The 17,690-nt window shown below is 43.0% G+C and overlaps 1 protein-coding gene across 1 annotated transcript; it reads left to right on the forward strand.

Moving 5' to 3' along the window:
• Positions 1–1,937: 1,937 nt before the first annotated feature.
• On the forward strand, positions 1,938–4,844 carry OTOR (otoraplin). Its single transcript, XM_012640451.1, has 4 exons — positions 1,938–2,098; positions 2,467–2,606; positions 3,511–3,618; positions 4,733–4,844. Exons 1-4 carry the CDS (start codon positions 1,984–1,986, stop codon positions 4,754–4,756), a joined length of 387 nt encoding a protein of 128 aa, XP_012495905.1. The 5' UTR covers positions 1,938–1,983; the 3' UTR covers positions 4,757–4,844.
• Positions 4,845–17,690: the final 12,846 nt, after the last annotated feature.

Below are 17,690 nucleotides of genomic sequence, written 5' to 3' on the forward strand. Positions count from 1 at the left end.
ACCTTCAAATGCCCAATAATGGCTTCAAGTTGGCATTCATCCTATTTGCTAAGTGGTGATAGCCTGGATGTGTAGCTTGTGTGTGTAGCTTTATTTACCATTTCACTCTGCTTTGGGGGGCCTGTATATGGTGTGGCAATCTGAGTTTATGCAATCTGTTTCTTACAGTGCCTCACAAATGGCAATTGTCTTTTAACTCTCCCACATGGAGGGCTGGTTTGAGAGTGGAGCAGTCTGTAAAACAGATGCCCCATCAGGATTAAGAAGATTTAATCAATGTTTTAGTTTTCCCAGAAATACTTGTAGGCTCCTAGATTATAGAAGGGAAAAATGCGCAGGCATTCTGCTTTCAAAGAATGATTTCTAATTCGTTCTTTCCTTGATGTGAAGCAGCAAATAAAGGATTTATTCTAGATTGTCAATTCTAATTTGATAGCAATGAGCAGAAACAGCACTGGACCACGATCCCTCTGGGTGACCTTTAGACAGGGTGGTTGACAAAGTCTGCTCTGGCCTCTGCTGGGCCTCAGTTTCCTCGTCTATAATAAAGGAAATGAATAAAACAGGGTTCCAGATCAGGACCAGCTATATAAAAAGATGCTCCCTAAAAATAACACACACACACACGCACGCGTGCACGCACATGTACACACACACACAAGCACACACACATAAAACAAAACTCTTTTACATGCACACAGAAACACACAATAAAACTTGGTTACACACACATATACATACATGCACATACACCCACAACAAACAAAAAAACCCTTTTTATTATACCGTAAGTATGTTTTGCTTTACCAGTTTACCCCTTGGAAAACTGTCTGCACAAAATTATTTAGTAAGTTGAATTCTTGCCCTCATTTTGTGAGATTACCACATTTGGGGGTGGAGGGAGGAGGTACTGCTCTGGAGCCGCATCATCAACCAAGGCGAAGAGGGCCTCCTGACGGGGATTTCTATTCTGGAAACAACAGGTAGGGACGGGGGAAGGCCACCTTATGAGAGAGATGCCAGACTCAAACATCCTAAAAAAAGCAGCAACTTATTGTCTGTCTCTTCTAATAGAAAGTAAACCCTTGGGGCCAGGACCTTTTTTTTCTTATTGCTATATATTTGGTGCCTAGAGCAGTACCTGGCACATAGTAAGTGCTCAGTAAATATTTGTTGAATAGATGGAGCTAGGTACTGGCACTTCAACTTTGGTGCACTCTAGTAGGGTGCATTCTCTCTCTCCATGGGAAACATGCCCAGAAGCAGGGAGTTGGGGGTAACAGGGACTTCTAACTTTATTTCCTTGTCTAAGATCCATGATCCATGAGCATTTGAGACTGAATTGCAAAAGTCTTAGAGAGAGGAGGTAGGGAAAAGATTGCCCCATTTTTGCCAACCCCCCTATCTCTTTTCCCACTGGTAGGGTCTGGATATGACATCCACAAAGATGGACGTGTTAGATTCCATCTCTAGCCCAGGACAGACATGACTTCTAAAAATCCTATCATGAAGAATTTGTAAACATAAGAATCCTTTATCTATTATGTAAATCCAGATTTTTATTAATTGGATTTGTTTAAATCAAAGTTATTTGTACCAAATATATAGATCTCACATTTTCAACAGATTCCTACAGTTAGCACATAAGCTGAAAGAATATGAAAGTTGAACTAAAAACTAAAACATGGTTTAAAATTCTCATAGTCTTCTCAACAATGCCCTGCTGATGCATGCAATAAACCACAGCTAAAGTGGCTTTAACAATGGTGGACCATTTGGGGTATCATTTGTGTGTAACAAAGAGTTTGAGCTGAATAGCCCCTGAAGCCCGGTAGCTTGTTATGAGAGCAGAGGGGCAGGAGACCCTTCCTATTGGCCGGGGCTAGTTACCCAGAAGTCTGGCTTTCACATAAAAGCAGGACCCACTGAAGTCAGTCCCCATTTCCAGTCAAAGGGTGCCAGCCAAAACAGCAAAAAAGGAAGATGGCAAGAATTCTGTCTCTTTTCCTCCTAGGTCTTGTGGCTGTATGTGCCGTGCATGGAATATTTATGGACAGACTTTCTTCCAAGAAGCTCTGTGCAGATGACGAGTGTGTCTGTAAGGACTTTTTTATGCTTTTCACTATCTTTCTGTTATAATTGAAAATATAATGGAAATATAGAATTGAAAATACATCCACTAACAGCATAAAATCGAACTGTACTTTGAAGTGAACCTCCTCTAATGTGGACATTATTAGCATGGTTTCTCCTGGTCTGCACGTTTGGTGTCTTACCAGGGAGAATTTACTTGGCTAAGATTTTTTTGCAGCTTTAATATCTTACTCTTCTTAAATTGACTCCAGTTGTAAACTGGGAGGAATCAGTTACTCTGATTTCCTGGTTTTTCTAAGATACTGTGCCTTTTTACTGTTATAAAATTCAGGAGCCTAAAATGTAGTCGTTTCAATTTTTTTTTTCTTTCAGATACTATTTCTCTGGCTAGAGCTGAAGAAGACTACAATGCCCCAGACTGTAGATTCATTAATGTGAAAAAAGGGCAGCAGATCTATGTTTATTCAAAGCTGGTAAAAGAAAATGAAGCTGGAGAATTTTGGGCTGGCAGTGTAAGATGAGATAATTAAAATACACACCTATTGACACGTTACCTTTAATTGTTCCTCGATTACCTACCTTCAACCCATGTTAGCGCTTAAAACTAGCTATTAAGAGAGATTGTAGATGGAAATGCAGACATTCAGGCATATTGGCTATTATTGCATTTTAAAGAAACAAAGAACCTCATGACAAAACCAAATGTAAGTTAATATGATGTTTTGGCAAGAAAAAAAAAACGGTCAAACACATGGAGACTTGAACATCCCAAAGAGTTTAAATCTTACTCAAAAACATTTGAGAAGATGTGCCAAGTAGAAGGCATGCGGGTTGGCAGGCAGTCTAAGCTTCAGTATTCTTTTAGGAAACTTTTGCACCCTCTTTAATTCCAAAGAATCGGCTTTCTTTAGTTAAAACACGTGGGGGTGGACGCTGGGGAGGGATGAAGCAGAGTTGATTTTCTGTTCCCATTTGTGGCCCCAAAGGGGGATTCTAAAGTAATGCAGGATTAAAGTGAAATTCATTCAAATATCTGTGCATTTGAATTGTTAAAATCTGAGAAACACATGTTCTTTAAAAGCGTCTACAGTATTTACTTTTTTTAAAAAAAATTACTGACTTTACTTATTTATTTATAGATTTCAAAAAGATTTCAGGCATCTCACAGGATTGCATCAAATAAAGTTAGCGAGATGAGTAAGACTGGGCCGCAAAAGAACAGATACACAATTTCTATGGTTTAGCCCTAGTGCCATGAATGAACTTCAAATTTGGCTCTAAGGCCCCTGGAAGCCAGAGGGAAAGGGAGTGCTGGCAGCTGTGTAATTCTCATTATCAGCAAAGAGGATGCCTGAGGGTTTCTCAGAAGACACTCACATCAGCTTCCCCCTGACTGCTACTCTTCTGGGCACTCAGGTTTATGGCAATGACCAGGACGAGATGGGAATCGTCGGTTATTTCCCCAGCAACTTGGTCAAGGAGCAACGTGTGTATCAGGAAGCTACCAAGGAAGTTCCCACCACGGTAAGCATCTCACAGGCGACCAGAGAAGGACTCAGATCTCGGGTAACGTAGGCTGGTGTTAAAAATGCATCATGCTTACAAGTTATATATTGTAGAACTTACAAGATACAGAGAAGAAAGCCTCAACATCCAATGGAGACTTTTCTGAGATAGTGAGGTTTGGGGGGACAATTTATATCTACTGTCAGTGCTGAAAGATTAGTGAACTTTCTTGATAGAACCCCCTTTTGTTTTATTTTAGTTTACATTTTTTGTTTCAACTATTTTTTTCTTTATTTTTCTCAGCTTCATTGAGGAATGATTGACAAATAGAAACTGCATGTATTTAAAGTGTCCAGCGTGATGTTTTGATATACGTGTACATCGTGAAAGTATTGTCACAACCAAGCTAGTTAACATACTCATCACCCCATGTAGTTCCCTCTGTGTGTGTGTGTGTTGAAAGCACTAATATCTATGCTCTCGGCAAATTTCAAGCATACAATACAGAACTCCTTTTGTTTGAGATGCAAGTTATCCTGAAAGGAGTTCATGTCACAAAGCAAGAAATCAAAATAGTATTATCTGACTCTTATTGATGGTTTACACTTATTTGCTAAAGATGGTTTAGGGAAACACAGCACCTGTTTTTGATAAAATCAAAATATTCTAGAAAAATCTTTCAGTGTCTTATTTTGCAGTAGATAGACTCCACCATGTGTGGAAGAAATCATGCTCTTCCTAATTCCCTGGGTCCTGTAAGCTCAGGACAGAAATAAAAGATCCTTTCTGAGCTACTGTGCAAGAAGCTTGCTTTGAAGCGATTCTCCTAGAGCTAATTGCCCTGCTTCAAACATCACCCAGTCTACATAAATGGGACTCAGTTGTCATTGCTTCTTAGCGTTCAGCTTAAATCTGTCAAATAACCATAAATTAAAAGTTTATTCGAGGACCTTCATTTTAAGTAGTTTTTGACTTAAAGTGATAATTATCTCATTCTCTTTGGAGGTCAGCCTTTACTTATTTTAAATCCAAATTTTTCTTTGATTTTAAATAAAGAATCTAAATCTATTTTTTGGCCCAGCCTGCTCAGTTCAACATATATTTTTTTGTTTTTGTTTCTGTTTTTTTCCAGGATATCGACTTCTTCTGTGAATAAGAAATCAGTTAAAACTGCAGACAGAAACACCAAATATAAAGAAAAAATAAAATATAACCAAAAAATGCATGTCTTTAATTTCTGACTGTTGTTTCCAGAGTGTGTTACCTTTTTAAAGTTGGAGATGGTAGGTAAAAGGGACTTTAAACTCAGTCTTGTTTCCTGCTTGTCTGGTCTTCGTACAGGCTAGAGAAAGGAGACATTCAGCTTAAATGGATAAATTGAGACCAGAGAATTATTTTTCAGCCTAGAGAATTTTCCCTTCCATGGGGATGCATATAAAAGATGGTTTATTTGTAGTTATTTCTAATAGTAATTCTTCCCAGCTTTTTGACTCCCTGCCTATAAACTTGGTGGTTCATAGGTCTTCCCTTTAAACACAATGTTTTCTTTTTATTTACCTCTCTGGCCAACTGGAGTATTAATAATGTATCTGAAGGGGCTGTATCATCAAAGAGTGTTTGTTATTTTTAATATTTGATGCCTTTGGGAGGTGGAGCTGTTGGAAGAAAAGAGCTTTTTGGACTCATACATGTTTGGACTATGTCTCCACATTTCTCTTTTAGAAAAGCCTCAAAAATGATTCCAATTGAATAACTTTACCTTCTAAATGATCAATTTATTTCTACCCCAGTTTTAAATAAACATGTATATATATAAATGGGGGGAGGCAGTTTATGGAAATACGTTTAATGGAATAGTTTTCCCTTAATATATGCACTCCTTAGATGTTTTTCAAGCTCAAGTCATCAAAAGATACAGCAAAAAAGATCTGTGGGTTGTTTTTTTTCTACTTCTCTTTCAACTTTGAATTTCCTCTTCCTGTGCAAATTCCTCTAGTCCAGTATGATGTATCAAGAAATCTGATAAGGGGGTACAGGATTGTGGTCCTGATGGGCCCATGAGTTTTTCTATATTTAACTGGAAATCTGCTTTGATTGTGTTGTTAATGTAATTCTTTTGATGTAGTCATGAGTTTTTGTTTGTTTACATGTAATTAAAATGTACTGTACTCAAAATAACTTTGCAATTTCAGAGGCTTTTAAAAAAGCTTTTCATTTAAGGGTATAAAAGTTTGGGGGACTTGGGAATAGGGTGTGTTTTTCATTTTCCTGTGGTCTGGACATTCCCCAAGCGTGAAGAAGAGAGCAGAAGAGGGCATTTAGGGCAAGTCAGAGACTTGGGCCCCAGGATCATTTTTCAGCTGTGTCCATTGTGACTTTGGGGTGAATATCTTTTTACCAAATTCTTATGGAAGTCAGTCAAGTAAAACGGCACCAAAAAGCAAAGTAAAACAAAATAAAACAAAAAACCCACAGTTTATTTGTTTCTAAATCACTTTATTCCATAAAAGGTTTCGGGTAGCATCTAGGACTCTCAAAATAAAATGCAAGGTAAGAGGTATTTATCCTGCTTCTGTTTCTATCTGCCTCCCACTCGCTGGCCTTCCCATTCCAGAGACACCTAGCACCCGCACTGCACCCATTTGTCCGGCCTCAGGCCTCCAGCCTCACCCCTCACGCAGGGGGCCTCCCCAGCAGAAGTCCTGCTTACCCCAGTCAGCTCCTACCCACCAGGACTGATCTCATGCAGGACCAGGGGGGTCCTCGATTGATTGATTTCAATCTCCTAGTGGCTTATCTGCATTCAAAGAAAGAAAGCATTTGCAAGACTCGAAACATCACCTATCCTCTCAAAATGCAAAGGGCCATCCCTGGGCCTCACCTGAGAGCTGGATAGAATGTAGAATCTCTGCCTGCCGCGTATCTCCTGTGTCAGAACCTGCAAGTTTAACAAGATCCCGGGGGATTCCTGTGCACATTAAAGATGGAGAAACACTGACTTTAGTTCCCTCCTCTCATCTCACAGGTAAAGAAATAAACAAAGAACTAGAGAACCTGGGAGATGAAGCAACTCTCCCAAAGTTGAACAACAGGATTGCAATGTTCCTGTCAGTACTTGCCCCTCAATATCACAGGCTCCGTCTTGGGTCTCCCCTCGCCTCTACCCAGAGAAAAAGGAGCGCCGAGCGGTGTCAGATGGAGAGTTTGGGGGGCAATGAGGCCTTCTGGGACCCCTTTCCAGCTGAGGAATCTTTCTTCTTCCTTTCCCACTAAGACCAAGGGCATGTTAGCACCTCTAAGAGGTTGTCAACTACTGACCAAAAACGTCAAAGTCTAGTGATCCTTGAGGGCATCCTAGCTTGCAGGCTTCCTTGATAGCCCAGGCTAAGTGATACGTATCTCTCTATCTGTACCTCTATCTCACTATCCATATTAAACACATATACATTTTAAGCTTCCCAGGTTTTTTGCTCTAGCTGGGCCTGGTTACCTGAGCACCTGCAACCCAGCTCCATCCTGGAGAGTCCCTGGTGACTCAAACTCATTCTGTCTTAGCCAAGATACACTGAGAGGCCTGAAGATTCTCACTCACCTTTTCCAGTTTTATATACTTCAGATCTTGCTGGCCCTCGGATGATCAAAGACTGAGTAAACAAGATTAAACAGAACAGGAAAGCTGCTGCCATTTGTCTTTTGTTCTCTAACATAGTTAATTCAGGTCAGGAAGAGTTTAATTTTACTGTGTTACTGGACCGCCTCCTTGTGGAAGAGAAGTAAGACATTCAGTCCTCCATCTCTGACCTCACAGGATATGGGGAATGAGATTTCCACCTACGGAAGAACAAAGAACCAATGCAGAGCAGGGGATGTGGGCAGGGAAGGCAAGTAGGTTTCCTGAGCCAACTTAGGGCACATGCTAGGCTTTGCCCAGAGCAGAGCTATTCCAGGAGATTACCAGTGCGGGGTGAGATAAGCAGAGAAACTGATCAGAGGTGAGAGGCATCAGGGCATGGGAAACATGTAAGCATGGGAAACATGTAATAAAATGAAATCATGTCTAGAGGAAATGTGTTGGGTGGTATTGGTGGCTCAGAAAAGTTAGGAGATGAGAAAAGAACCTAGGACATCTTGGAGCTTTGAATAACTGGGCTGCCATTTCCTAGCTGTGCATGCTTGGATAATGTTCTGACCTCAGTGGGCCTCCGTTTTCTTGAGTATAAATGAGGTTAACAACATCCTATTTTCTGGGTTGTTGTGAGGATTAAATATAATGTGCGTACAGGGTATGGACATAGTAGGGCCCATAAATGGCAGCCACCATTATCTGACCTGCTGGGGCTGGGTGGAAAATGTCCTCTCTTCCCCCAGGAATTGCTGCCAGATACTTCACAGTAAGAGATTGTAGTTATGATTCAGGCCATCTGAAATTTCTAAATCAAAGATATTTGCAACACTTTCCTAACATATAAATTTTTGTGCTTTCTTTTTTTTCTTTCTTTCTTTTCTTTTTTTTTTACAAAATTACCTGAAATTATCTAAAATATGCCAGTCATTCCACTAGCAATTTGGCGACATGGTGTGGAATGTATAAGCATGCTTTTGATTCGATGCCCCATTTCTGGCCACAGCCCTTTATCAACACCAACATGTGAGGGTTGGCTACATCCCACTGAGGGCCACTACACCTTATAAGGATCAACATATTGGATTCTCTATATTATTTGCTTGTCATTGAGACCTGCAGCCAGATGGGTGGGTGGCAGCCTGTAAACTAATCATATCTAGGCTTGACGAAGGAGGGTTATCTCATGTGCATATTGCCATCCTAGCAAGGATGTAAACAGCAACGCCTCTGGGGAAACCAGTCTCAAAAAGGGAGTGTGCCACAAGAGTGTAAAGCACCTTGGGTTTCCATAGCATGATGACACTTGCTACAAGGGCAGGGATATATAATGTCCTTCTGCTCTCTTGATGCTAGAAATCCGGGACTCTGGCTGGACATTTTGAACCTGACTCTGATGAGAGCCTTGTACACAATCCAAAGCACAGTGACAACCTAGGTGACTACCAGGAAGAGAAAACACCACTATACCACAGCAGGAAAGTGACACACCTGGAAAGTGACATACCATGGCTTTTCCTCCAAAAAAGTCATGCCACTTAACCTCTTACTTCTCAATTCACTCATCTGTAAATGGGAATAATAATGCCTTTGGGGGTAATAATAACTAACTTTGGGGGTAATTATGAGGATTTTACTGTATGTAAAATCACCCATCCCAGTGCACAGGACACAGTAGGTATGTAATAAATGGTAGTGAAATTAAATTAAAAATGAGAGGAGTTTTGAAACATTTTGAAAACTTTGAAGAACTACACTTTTTAGAGTCGTGAATTGAAAGTATATCTTGAGCATCATTTCTTTCCAGAACATTCTTATTTTTCTCTGTAGTTATTTCTGAGGTTGTCTGTAAGGCATGTTGCGAATACTTAGCAGTAAGATGCAAACACACACACACACACACACACACACACACACACACACGCTGGAGCTTCACAGATGTTATTTTTAATGTCTGGGGTGGCACATCTTTCCTGACTTCATTATCAGGAAAGCGTCTCTGGTGCTCTGTCAAAGAGATATTTTTTAAAAAACCTAGTTAAAAGAGAATACACCAGGAAGGTATTGTTCCCTTATGAGCACCAATGTTCCTCCTTGAAGTCCTTCTCTCTTTCAGTCTCCTGATTCTCAAAGGAATAATGTTGCAAATGGCAGGAGGCCATCCTCACTCCCACTGCTGTCCAGTGTGCAGCCAACAGTGACTTCACCTGACTTCAGACATTCTGTGTGCGCTTGTCCTTGGAATGACTAATAAGTAAGTGGCCAGGGATCCTTCTGAATAAAACCTTTAGTTCTGCAGAAACTATGAACAGTGACCTAATGAATGGGCCCAGATTTCTGCAGGACACCTCATTTTTAGGGTACAGGCTTTTGCATTCTCTACATTGGCTACTTCCCGTGAACAAACATTCAGCAAATGGCAGGAATGGGCCATTTAAGGCAGGGCGTTGGTTATCTGCTGGAAGCACCGTGAGCTCATCCCTGAAGATTAGGCAGCATATTCCTGCTGTTGTAGCATTCGTTTCGTTAAAAGTTATGCCTCTTTTTCAAGGGGCAGCTGGTTGAGATTGCTGCCTTTGCTTTCTGCAAAGCTGTAAGAAGTAAATCAGAAATCAGAATCCCCACCAGATACTAAGATTAGAAACAAATCCTTTCAATTCCTGTCCATGAATTCATAAGGCCCTTTCTGAGCCAGGCCTAGCAAGGGTTTTTCAGACTCGCTGTGTGGAATGGAGTAACTGAAGTAATTGTCAGAATCATCAGGCCTTGAGTAGACTTTTTCCAGAAACATCCAGGTTATTGTAGTTTCCCCCCAGACCCTTCCTTCCCACTCCAAAACTGCTTCTGTGAAGACACAGTTTGTGTGAAAACTATTTGAGTCACAAATGACTTAGTTTGTTGTTCACAATGTGACTAAATTCACCGGCAGTTTTTGTGCATTAAAGTTTGAGAACCCCCTGGCATATTTCATGAGGTTAGGAGAACGGAGACTGTAAGAGTGCCAGCCTCTCTCACATCACCGGCTCCGGACCTTAGATAAACGTGGCCCATCATTGCTTTTCGTGTTTATTGGCTGTGGGGACATGTGTGCCCCATGGATCAAATTCAATACAGGGAAATATTAAGATCATTCGTGTAGTATTTAAATGAATCCCTGGAGGGCTTGGGTATTCTAGCTATGAGACGAGAGAAGAAATAGGAGCAAGCACGAGGAAGAAAACCTCATTTCTTAAACAATAAGCCTCATCTCTCTGAAAGTGGTGGGGAGAAAAAAATAGGAGAAAAAGAAATTACTCAAGTTAATAATATTCCTTGTTCTACTCTTGAAATACAATTTTTCACCGCATAAATGCCTTCCGATATCTTTTCAGCTGCCTCGCTTATAAAGACTGGTATATCAGTAATTTAATCAGAAAATGCTATATTGATCTATAAGCTTTATATAATCTACCCTCTATATAATCTAGCCCATTATTAACAAAGACAGAGAATGCTCCTCAACCCCAGATTTAAATATTTTTCTAAATGGAAATTACTTTTCTGTCACATGTGAGCAATTGTTTTAATCATTTTCCTCAAGTGCATGCTATGCTAAAGTCAGCATGTTTCGGGGGTGCAGGATGAGGTGGTGCCCCCCACATTCTGCACCTCTCATCTCCTCCTGCGCCCCCTCCTTTTCCCTGTTTGATGCAGCCTGGGAATTTATTCTGGCCAAATGAATCAGTTGAGATGGGAATGCTAATTTATTTTTCAGCAATGCTATGTCAAGCTGGAAAAAAAAAAAAAAAAATGCCAATGCCGGCTTTTAGATTTCTACAAACCAAAGGCAGAAACCCTGAGTCACGGCCAGGTTTTCACCCAGGTGAAAAACGCACCCAGGGTCCACGCAGCCCCCTCGCTGGACCCTCGGTCACTCACGGCTTGTCGGTTCTCTTCCGGCTCCTTCTTCTCCCCTGCCCCTCATGACTCCAAAATGATTTACGGGCCTTTTTATCTGCTCCTAGGTCTTTTCCTGAGCTTTAAGTTACTATTCTTAGAGCTGCCACAAATGGATTAGCAGACAAAGCTTAAGCCCTGACTCCTGGGAGCCGCAAGCAGATACATTGGTTCCTGGGGACCAGCTTGAGCCAAGGCTCAACGCACAGTGGACGCGCTGGGGGCAGTGAGCCTGCTGGGGCCCAGGAACAGACTTACAGGTCGAGTGGCCTGTCCTGCAATAAAAGGCCAAGGCTGAGGTCACTCTGGAGAATATGTGTCCCCAAACCCCACCGTTACCTGAAGCAGCCAGGGGAAAGAAATCAATGTGTTTGAGCACTGGTTGTAAACCAGTGTCTTGGATCAGGTTCCCTAGAAGCCGACCCTGAGATGAGGATTTATGTGCAGGGACTTATCAAACAATGGCTCCCAGGGACACAGGTACAGGAGACAGAGGCTGCAGGACAGGGAAGGGGAGGGAGCCCAGGCAGGCTGTAATCTCAGGCTAGGTCCTACCATGTGCCAGCTACTGCCTCATCCCACAGGGGACTCTGGAATGTGGTAAGTCACATCTCAGAGTTGCAGGGACCCAAGGCAGGGAAGCCGAGCTCTCTTCTGGCCCACGGGTCACGGATGAAGCTTGTGGTGGGGAGCATCCTTGCCAGGAAGTTTTGCACACAGGCAAAGTGGTCTCAAGGCAGCTGCAGGTGCTGGCTACTGGAAACAAAAACCACCAAAGGAGGTGCATGAAAACACTAAAATGGCATTCAAGGATGTTTGGGTGTTGCGCTGACTTTGCCTGCTGCAGCCAGCTCTGTGTGAGGTGCTTTTCATTTCATGGTGTCGCAATCTAGTCCTTGCTACAACCTCTGTGGATCGAGTGGCTAATCTAGCCTCAAATTTCCTTCTTGATTTTCTTCTATGGACCCCGGAAACTTTCCGATGTGCAAGTCAGCCTTAAGTGAGGAGCTTTGGTGGGAATAGGGTGACCTCCAGTGGTTAGTATGGGTTCCGGCATACGGAGAGATGTTCCTAAACTGGAATCTGCATCCCAGGTCCTTAGAAGCGTTCAAAATCCTCACTACCAGGGCTGCCTTTTCAGATGGACTCTCCACACTTTCCCCTCCCTCCCAGCACACACAGATGGGGTGTGAATATGCCCTATTGCTGACCTTACAATCAATTTGACTGATGTGAAAATTCACACATGAGGGGAAAGCTGACATTTCACTTTCAGCCCCGTTTGTATGTTTGCTTTTCATATGGAGCCCTGCAGAGTTTATGGATTGTTTGAGTTGATGTAACCCATTTATAGAAAAGCAGAAATAGCACCTTGAGCTCAGAGTAGAAACTTTTCTAGAAAACAATTAACACAACCCTCAGTCCCTTCCAGGGGCACGATGGGGTGACGGAAGGGCACAGGACCCATGTCTCAAGTCACTCGCTTTGTGGGAGCAGGGATCTGACGCCAGACAACCGGCTTCAAGATCCCCATGCTGTCCATGGCACCCTGCTAAAATGTGATTGAAGACAAATAAACTTGGTTCCTACTTTATCTAACTGGGTGGTTCTCTACAGGGGCTATTTTGACCCCTCATCCCTGCACCAACCCCTTTCCCCAGGGACCTCTGGTGATGCCCAGAGACATTTTTGGTAGGCACAACTGGAGGGGGGCACTGCTAGCATCTGGTGGATAAAAGCCGGGCATGCTGCTGACCATCCTACAAAGAATAATCCAGACCCGAATATCAATGTGCCAAGGTTGAGAAACCCTACTCTAAGCGGTGATATTAATCGTAGGTGAATTTTGAAAGAATGACAAATGCTAGGAGGGCTGAAGCAATTATCTGGCCACGTGTTTGTTTTCTGAGTCCAGTCGAGGGTGTTATCTGTTTTGTAATAAGCAATTGGGTAGAGCCGGTACCTGAACAATAGGTTTGTGCAGGCTGTTCCTGGCACACATCCCACCACGCTGGTCAGAGCTGTTGGCACAGACAGACCAGAACCTCCATTCCGCGTTCGGCTTGTTGCAAACGAGCGCAGGCGATTCCCTTTCTCCGCGATGTTGAGCACGTTCCTTTTGCTTCACGCTCCAGTTGCGCATATCCTTGCCCCGATTTAGCATTTCACCAAATGCCCTTCAGGAGCACCAGGAGGTCTCCCGGCATGTGAAGGGCTGACACACGATATGGGCTGAAGGGTTATTTGCATTTCTTCTTGGGTTTGTTTTCCATCTCCTCTAGAGGATGGCTTAATTGCTTTTCAAACAGCTATCATGCCCTCCTAGCTTTACAGCTTCTTCCCGGAGATGCTTACAACGTCCTATTATTTTTCCAAGTAAAAATAACGCCTCCTTACCCCTCTGTAATGTATGCACTGTCGACTTCAATAGCACCAGCTGTCTTCACACAACGTGGACCTCTTTTTCCTTTATTTCCCTTCCTTCGCTATTGTCATCCCATTTAACCTTTTCCAGGAGAGCTTCCTGGGCACACGATTATAACCGTAGACTCTCTTGTGTATTTGTGGATAAAATTAAAATTTAAACACTGCGCATTTAGCCCAATGCTGACACTTCCCATTTCTTCCGAAAAAATTCACTTAAACATTAATAACTAGATGTGGAAAGTACTTTTCAGGGAATTCGTCAATTCTGAGACAGGCAGGAAGATATCACACAGTTCTCATCTATTAGAGTTATGAGTTTGTTCAAAAGAGCTCTATAATTGAGGACCTAAAGCCTCAGTTGAAATGCATTACCTTATCTCATCATGAATATGTATTTTAAATGAAACCTAAATTCAACCCTTGCTCTATTCCAGCTTGTTATTTTCCATAAGCTAGAGAAGGGCTTGCATTTTTTTTTTTTGGAAGTTGCTATTGAATTTAAGTTTAAAGGAAATAAAACATATCCGCCCTTCTTCCTAAAAGTTTCCGCCCTCATGTGACATAATATTGAGTTTTTCAAAATGGACAACCTGGCCAACAGGAAAGTAAAAAATAGCTAAAATGCAAAATAGGGTTGGAAATCGGGTTTGAGCACTCCAAACCTTGCGCTCCAGTGCCTCTTCCCTTCCTGAGATCTGCCAAGGGAGGGGCATCCACAGGTGAAATAACCAAGTGAGCTGCAAAATGTCATTTTAATTAGCCAGTAGGCAAGCACCCAGAGATGCCTCCACCCCCCAATACAGGGCTTCTGTGCCATGGGCTGGGCTGGAGAATGTGGCTCAGACTGGGAAATCCACCTGCTATTTCCCACTTCTTATTTCCTCGAATCTAGGTCACCTGATCTGTGGAACGGGATTCAGCTAGCTGTGCAGAACAGTGACTGATCTTCTCAGCCACAGATGGAGAGGTTAAAACAACAGAGAGGAAGAAGAGTGGGTGCTACTGATCCCTGGTCCATACCACCTGCATCTCTTTGTTTGATGGCATTCGTGGTCACCAGGGTTTGCTTTACCCTTTCACGGCTGTCTGGAAGTGCCAGGGACCCTTTGGAAGGAGTCCGTAAGCAATGACCCACAGGGTTAGTATAGAATATTGTATCAGCACGCCACACCCTGGGAGTGGATACCTCTTATGTGCCTGGTCTCCACTGTCTTGCAGAGGTCTGGAGTGAAGTTGAGCTCCAGGGTCCCACAGGGATGGCTTTCTTGATAACGCATCCACCCTTTGTGGCTTTCTTCCCTTCCCTGCCTCATTTTCCCACTTTCCTACTGATGTTTTCTGGAATCACCTTCCGGAGAAATTTCTTATACTCAGATCCTTGTTTCAGGGTCTGCTTCTTGGGGAAACCTGAAGTGAGACCAAATATATTACTGGTTCTATCTCTATCAAGCAGGTCCTGTCCATCCAAGGAAGCTGGGAGCAAAACAGGATGTGGGAAGAATGCCTGGCACTCAACAGTACAGGAGGGGAAGGAGAAGGAGTTGACATCGCTGCATGTCCACTAGACCCTGTAGTCCCCATCTGCTGTGGTTTGGATGTTCATTCCCTCAAAATCTCATGTTGAAATTTGATCCCCAGTGTTGGAGGTCAGGCTTAATGGAAGGTGTTTGGGTCAGATGGGCAGATCTCTCATGAACAGATTACTGCCCTCTCTCTGGGGTGAGTTCTCACTCTATCAGTTCCAGCAAGAACTGGTTGTTAAAAAGAGCTTGGCACCCCCCACCCCTGCCACCCCCTCTTCTTCCTCTCTCACCATGCGATCTCTGCACACACAGGCCGCCTTCGCCTTCCACACTGAGTGGAGGCAACCTGAGGCCCTCGCCAGGTGCAGATGCCTAATCTTGAACTTCCCAGTCATTAGAATTGTGGGCCAAATGAACCTTTTTTTCTTTATAAACTACCTAGCATTAGGTAGTCCTTTATAGCAACACTAAACAAAGACACCACCCACTAGTAGAACTTGGCCCAGTGACTATCTCAGATTCTGACCAATAGGATTTGTAATTTCTTCTACATTGGGGAAGAGAGGGTGGAAGGCACAGTGGCAAAAGGGTTGGGATTTTTTCCTCAGGTTCCCATCCCATGTTCCACCCCCCAAATAAAAGAAAAAAAGCTGAAACTGTTTTTCCTGTCAACAGTTCAGGTTTATCCCAGGCTACTCCCACTCAGAGTGGCAAATACTCCAAGCTGCCTCTGGTCAGAACTCTCTGCAAGCTCACATCCCTGGAGGAAGGTGAAATAGTATTTGTCTCTATCTCATATGCAAAGCTTCTTTCCATTCCCAGCCACCCATCGCTTTGAGATTTATCACAGTAGGACTTACTATTCAAACAAGACAGTTCTTTAATTCCTTCACTTCCTGGTCGGAACAGGACTCAGAGCTATGAAAACCTTGTAGTACAGCCTGTGGGTGCATTTTATTAAAAGGTGAGATTATGCTTGCAGCAAAGGTTAGGCAAACATTTGCTTAATGCCTTAGAGCTCAACAGAGAGGGAATATTTTCTCAAGTCGGGAAGTTGAGTAAAATAGCTGCCAGGTTAAGAAAGGTTTTTACTTAAAGGTCAAACCAAAATACAACAGGAAAGAAAAATACTTTCAAAATTTTTTTTCTTTTTTTTTTAAGGGAGACTAGTTCTAGGTGGAGAGTTGGTTCTTCTTCCAAAGTTTCAAAAATTCAAATGCTAGTTTTGAAACACATTTAGTCTCAAAATCAACTGAGAGTTGTCATCATTGAAACAGTGGCCCTAAATTGCAATGCCGCCTCCAATTTAAACAGAAGGAAAGTTCTTAAGCATTTTCAGGTGCCAGCTTTCCCCTTCCCAGCAAGACCCAACCACGTGCCCTGCTCCTTCATAGCACCTGGTTCCTCCAGGCAGCTCCCAGCTCTGTTTCCTGCCATTCACCCTTTCCATTGGGATCCCATCTCCCACGGGCACAGGTGGGTTGGGGAATGGAGCAGCAGTTCTTGAACTTGTTCCTAGGCCAGGAAATTGACATTTCACCGGTGCTACTAGCACAGTGCCTTTCTGCCAGAGGGAGGAATCGCAAAGCTGGCAGGGAGCTGGGTATGACACCCAGGTTTGGGAAGCTTCTCAATTTTCCTAAAGCCCCGCAGGTAGGAGGCCACTGGTATTTCAAGCAAGCTTGGGGAAGTACATACTTCATGGCCAAATAAATGAAGAGTTGGTGATGATCTTTGTTTTTTTCTGAAGCCTTTGGTCATGCTCTCTAAGTTCCAGTACCTTTTCTCATCCTCATCTGATTTAATCAAATCCTCTCTGAAGCTTGTTTGGACTCATCACAGGGTATAAAAATGACATAGTGATATGCCTGGATTTGATGGATGGTTTTGCCTCTAGGAGATTCATGGCAGGTAATTCACTTCTCCTAGATTCATGGTTACCATTCGTTAAAAGTTTGAAACACTGCTTTACTAGTTGGTAAATAGTCACTGCCCTGAAGTCCTCCCAAGTGTCCCTTCACTTCCATACCTGCCTCAGAAACCCCTCTCCTGGAATCATCAGGACCTCCAGCAGTTACAGGGTGAATGCCTGGAATGACATCTGCCCCCCAGGACTCTACTCCATGCTGATGGGCTGGTGTTCGTGCACTCTCTGTCGTACTAATTCAGTGAGCCTGTCTGCACTTCTCTTCTCTCTGGGATTTGGCTCTTCAAGTCCTCACTGCTTTGGCTTTGGTAGCTCTCTGATGGCTCCAACATATTTCATATATTTGTCCAGCTTTTCTTCTCAGTGAGAAGGTTGTCACTAGGCGTAACAGAAACCAGCTGTGTACTTGCTGAGACAGATGTGTCCCTATTGGTTAAGCCACTGAGCGTTTGTTTACTTGTAGCCAAGTGAATTCCTAACTAGTCAGTTTGCTATTGTCAGGATGTACTGTGTGGGGATCCATGCTCAGGTGACATGGGTGGCAACATGGGTGTGTGGGCTAGAGGGCAGGGGACTGGGACGGCTGCTTTGGCCAGAGGAGAGAACCATACAAAGCCAACTCTTGAACAAAGCAAGTACTTCAGAGTAATCAGAG

Source organism: Propithecus coquereli, unplaced genomic scaffold, assembly GCF_000956105.1.
Source record: "Propithecus coquereli isolate 6110/MARCELLA unplaced genomic scaffold, Pcoq_1.0 Scaffold153, whole genome shotgun sequence".
Lineage (NCBI taxonomy): Eukaryota > Metazoa > Chordata > Mammalia > Primates > Indriidae > Propithecus > Propithecus coquereli.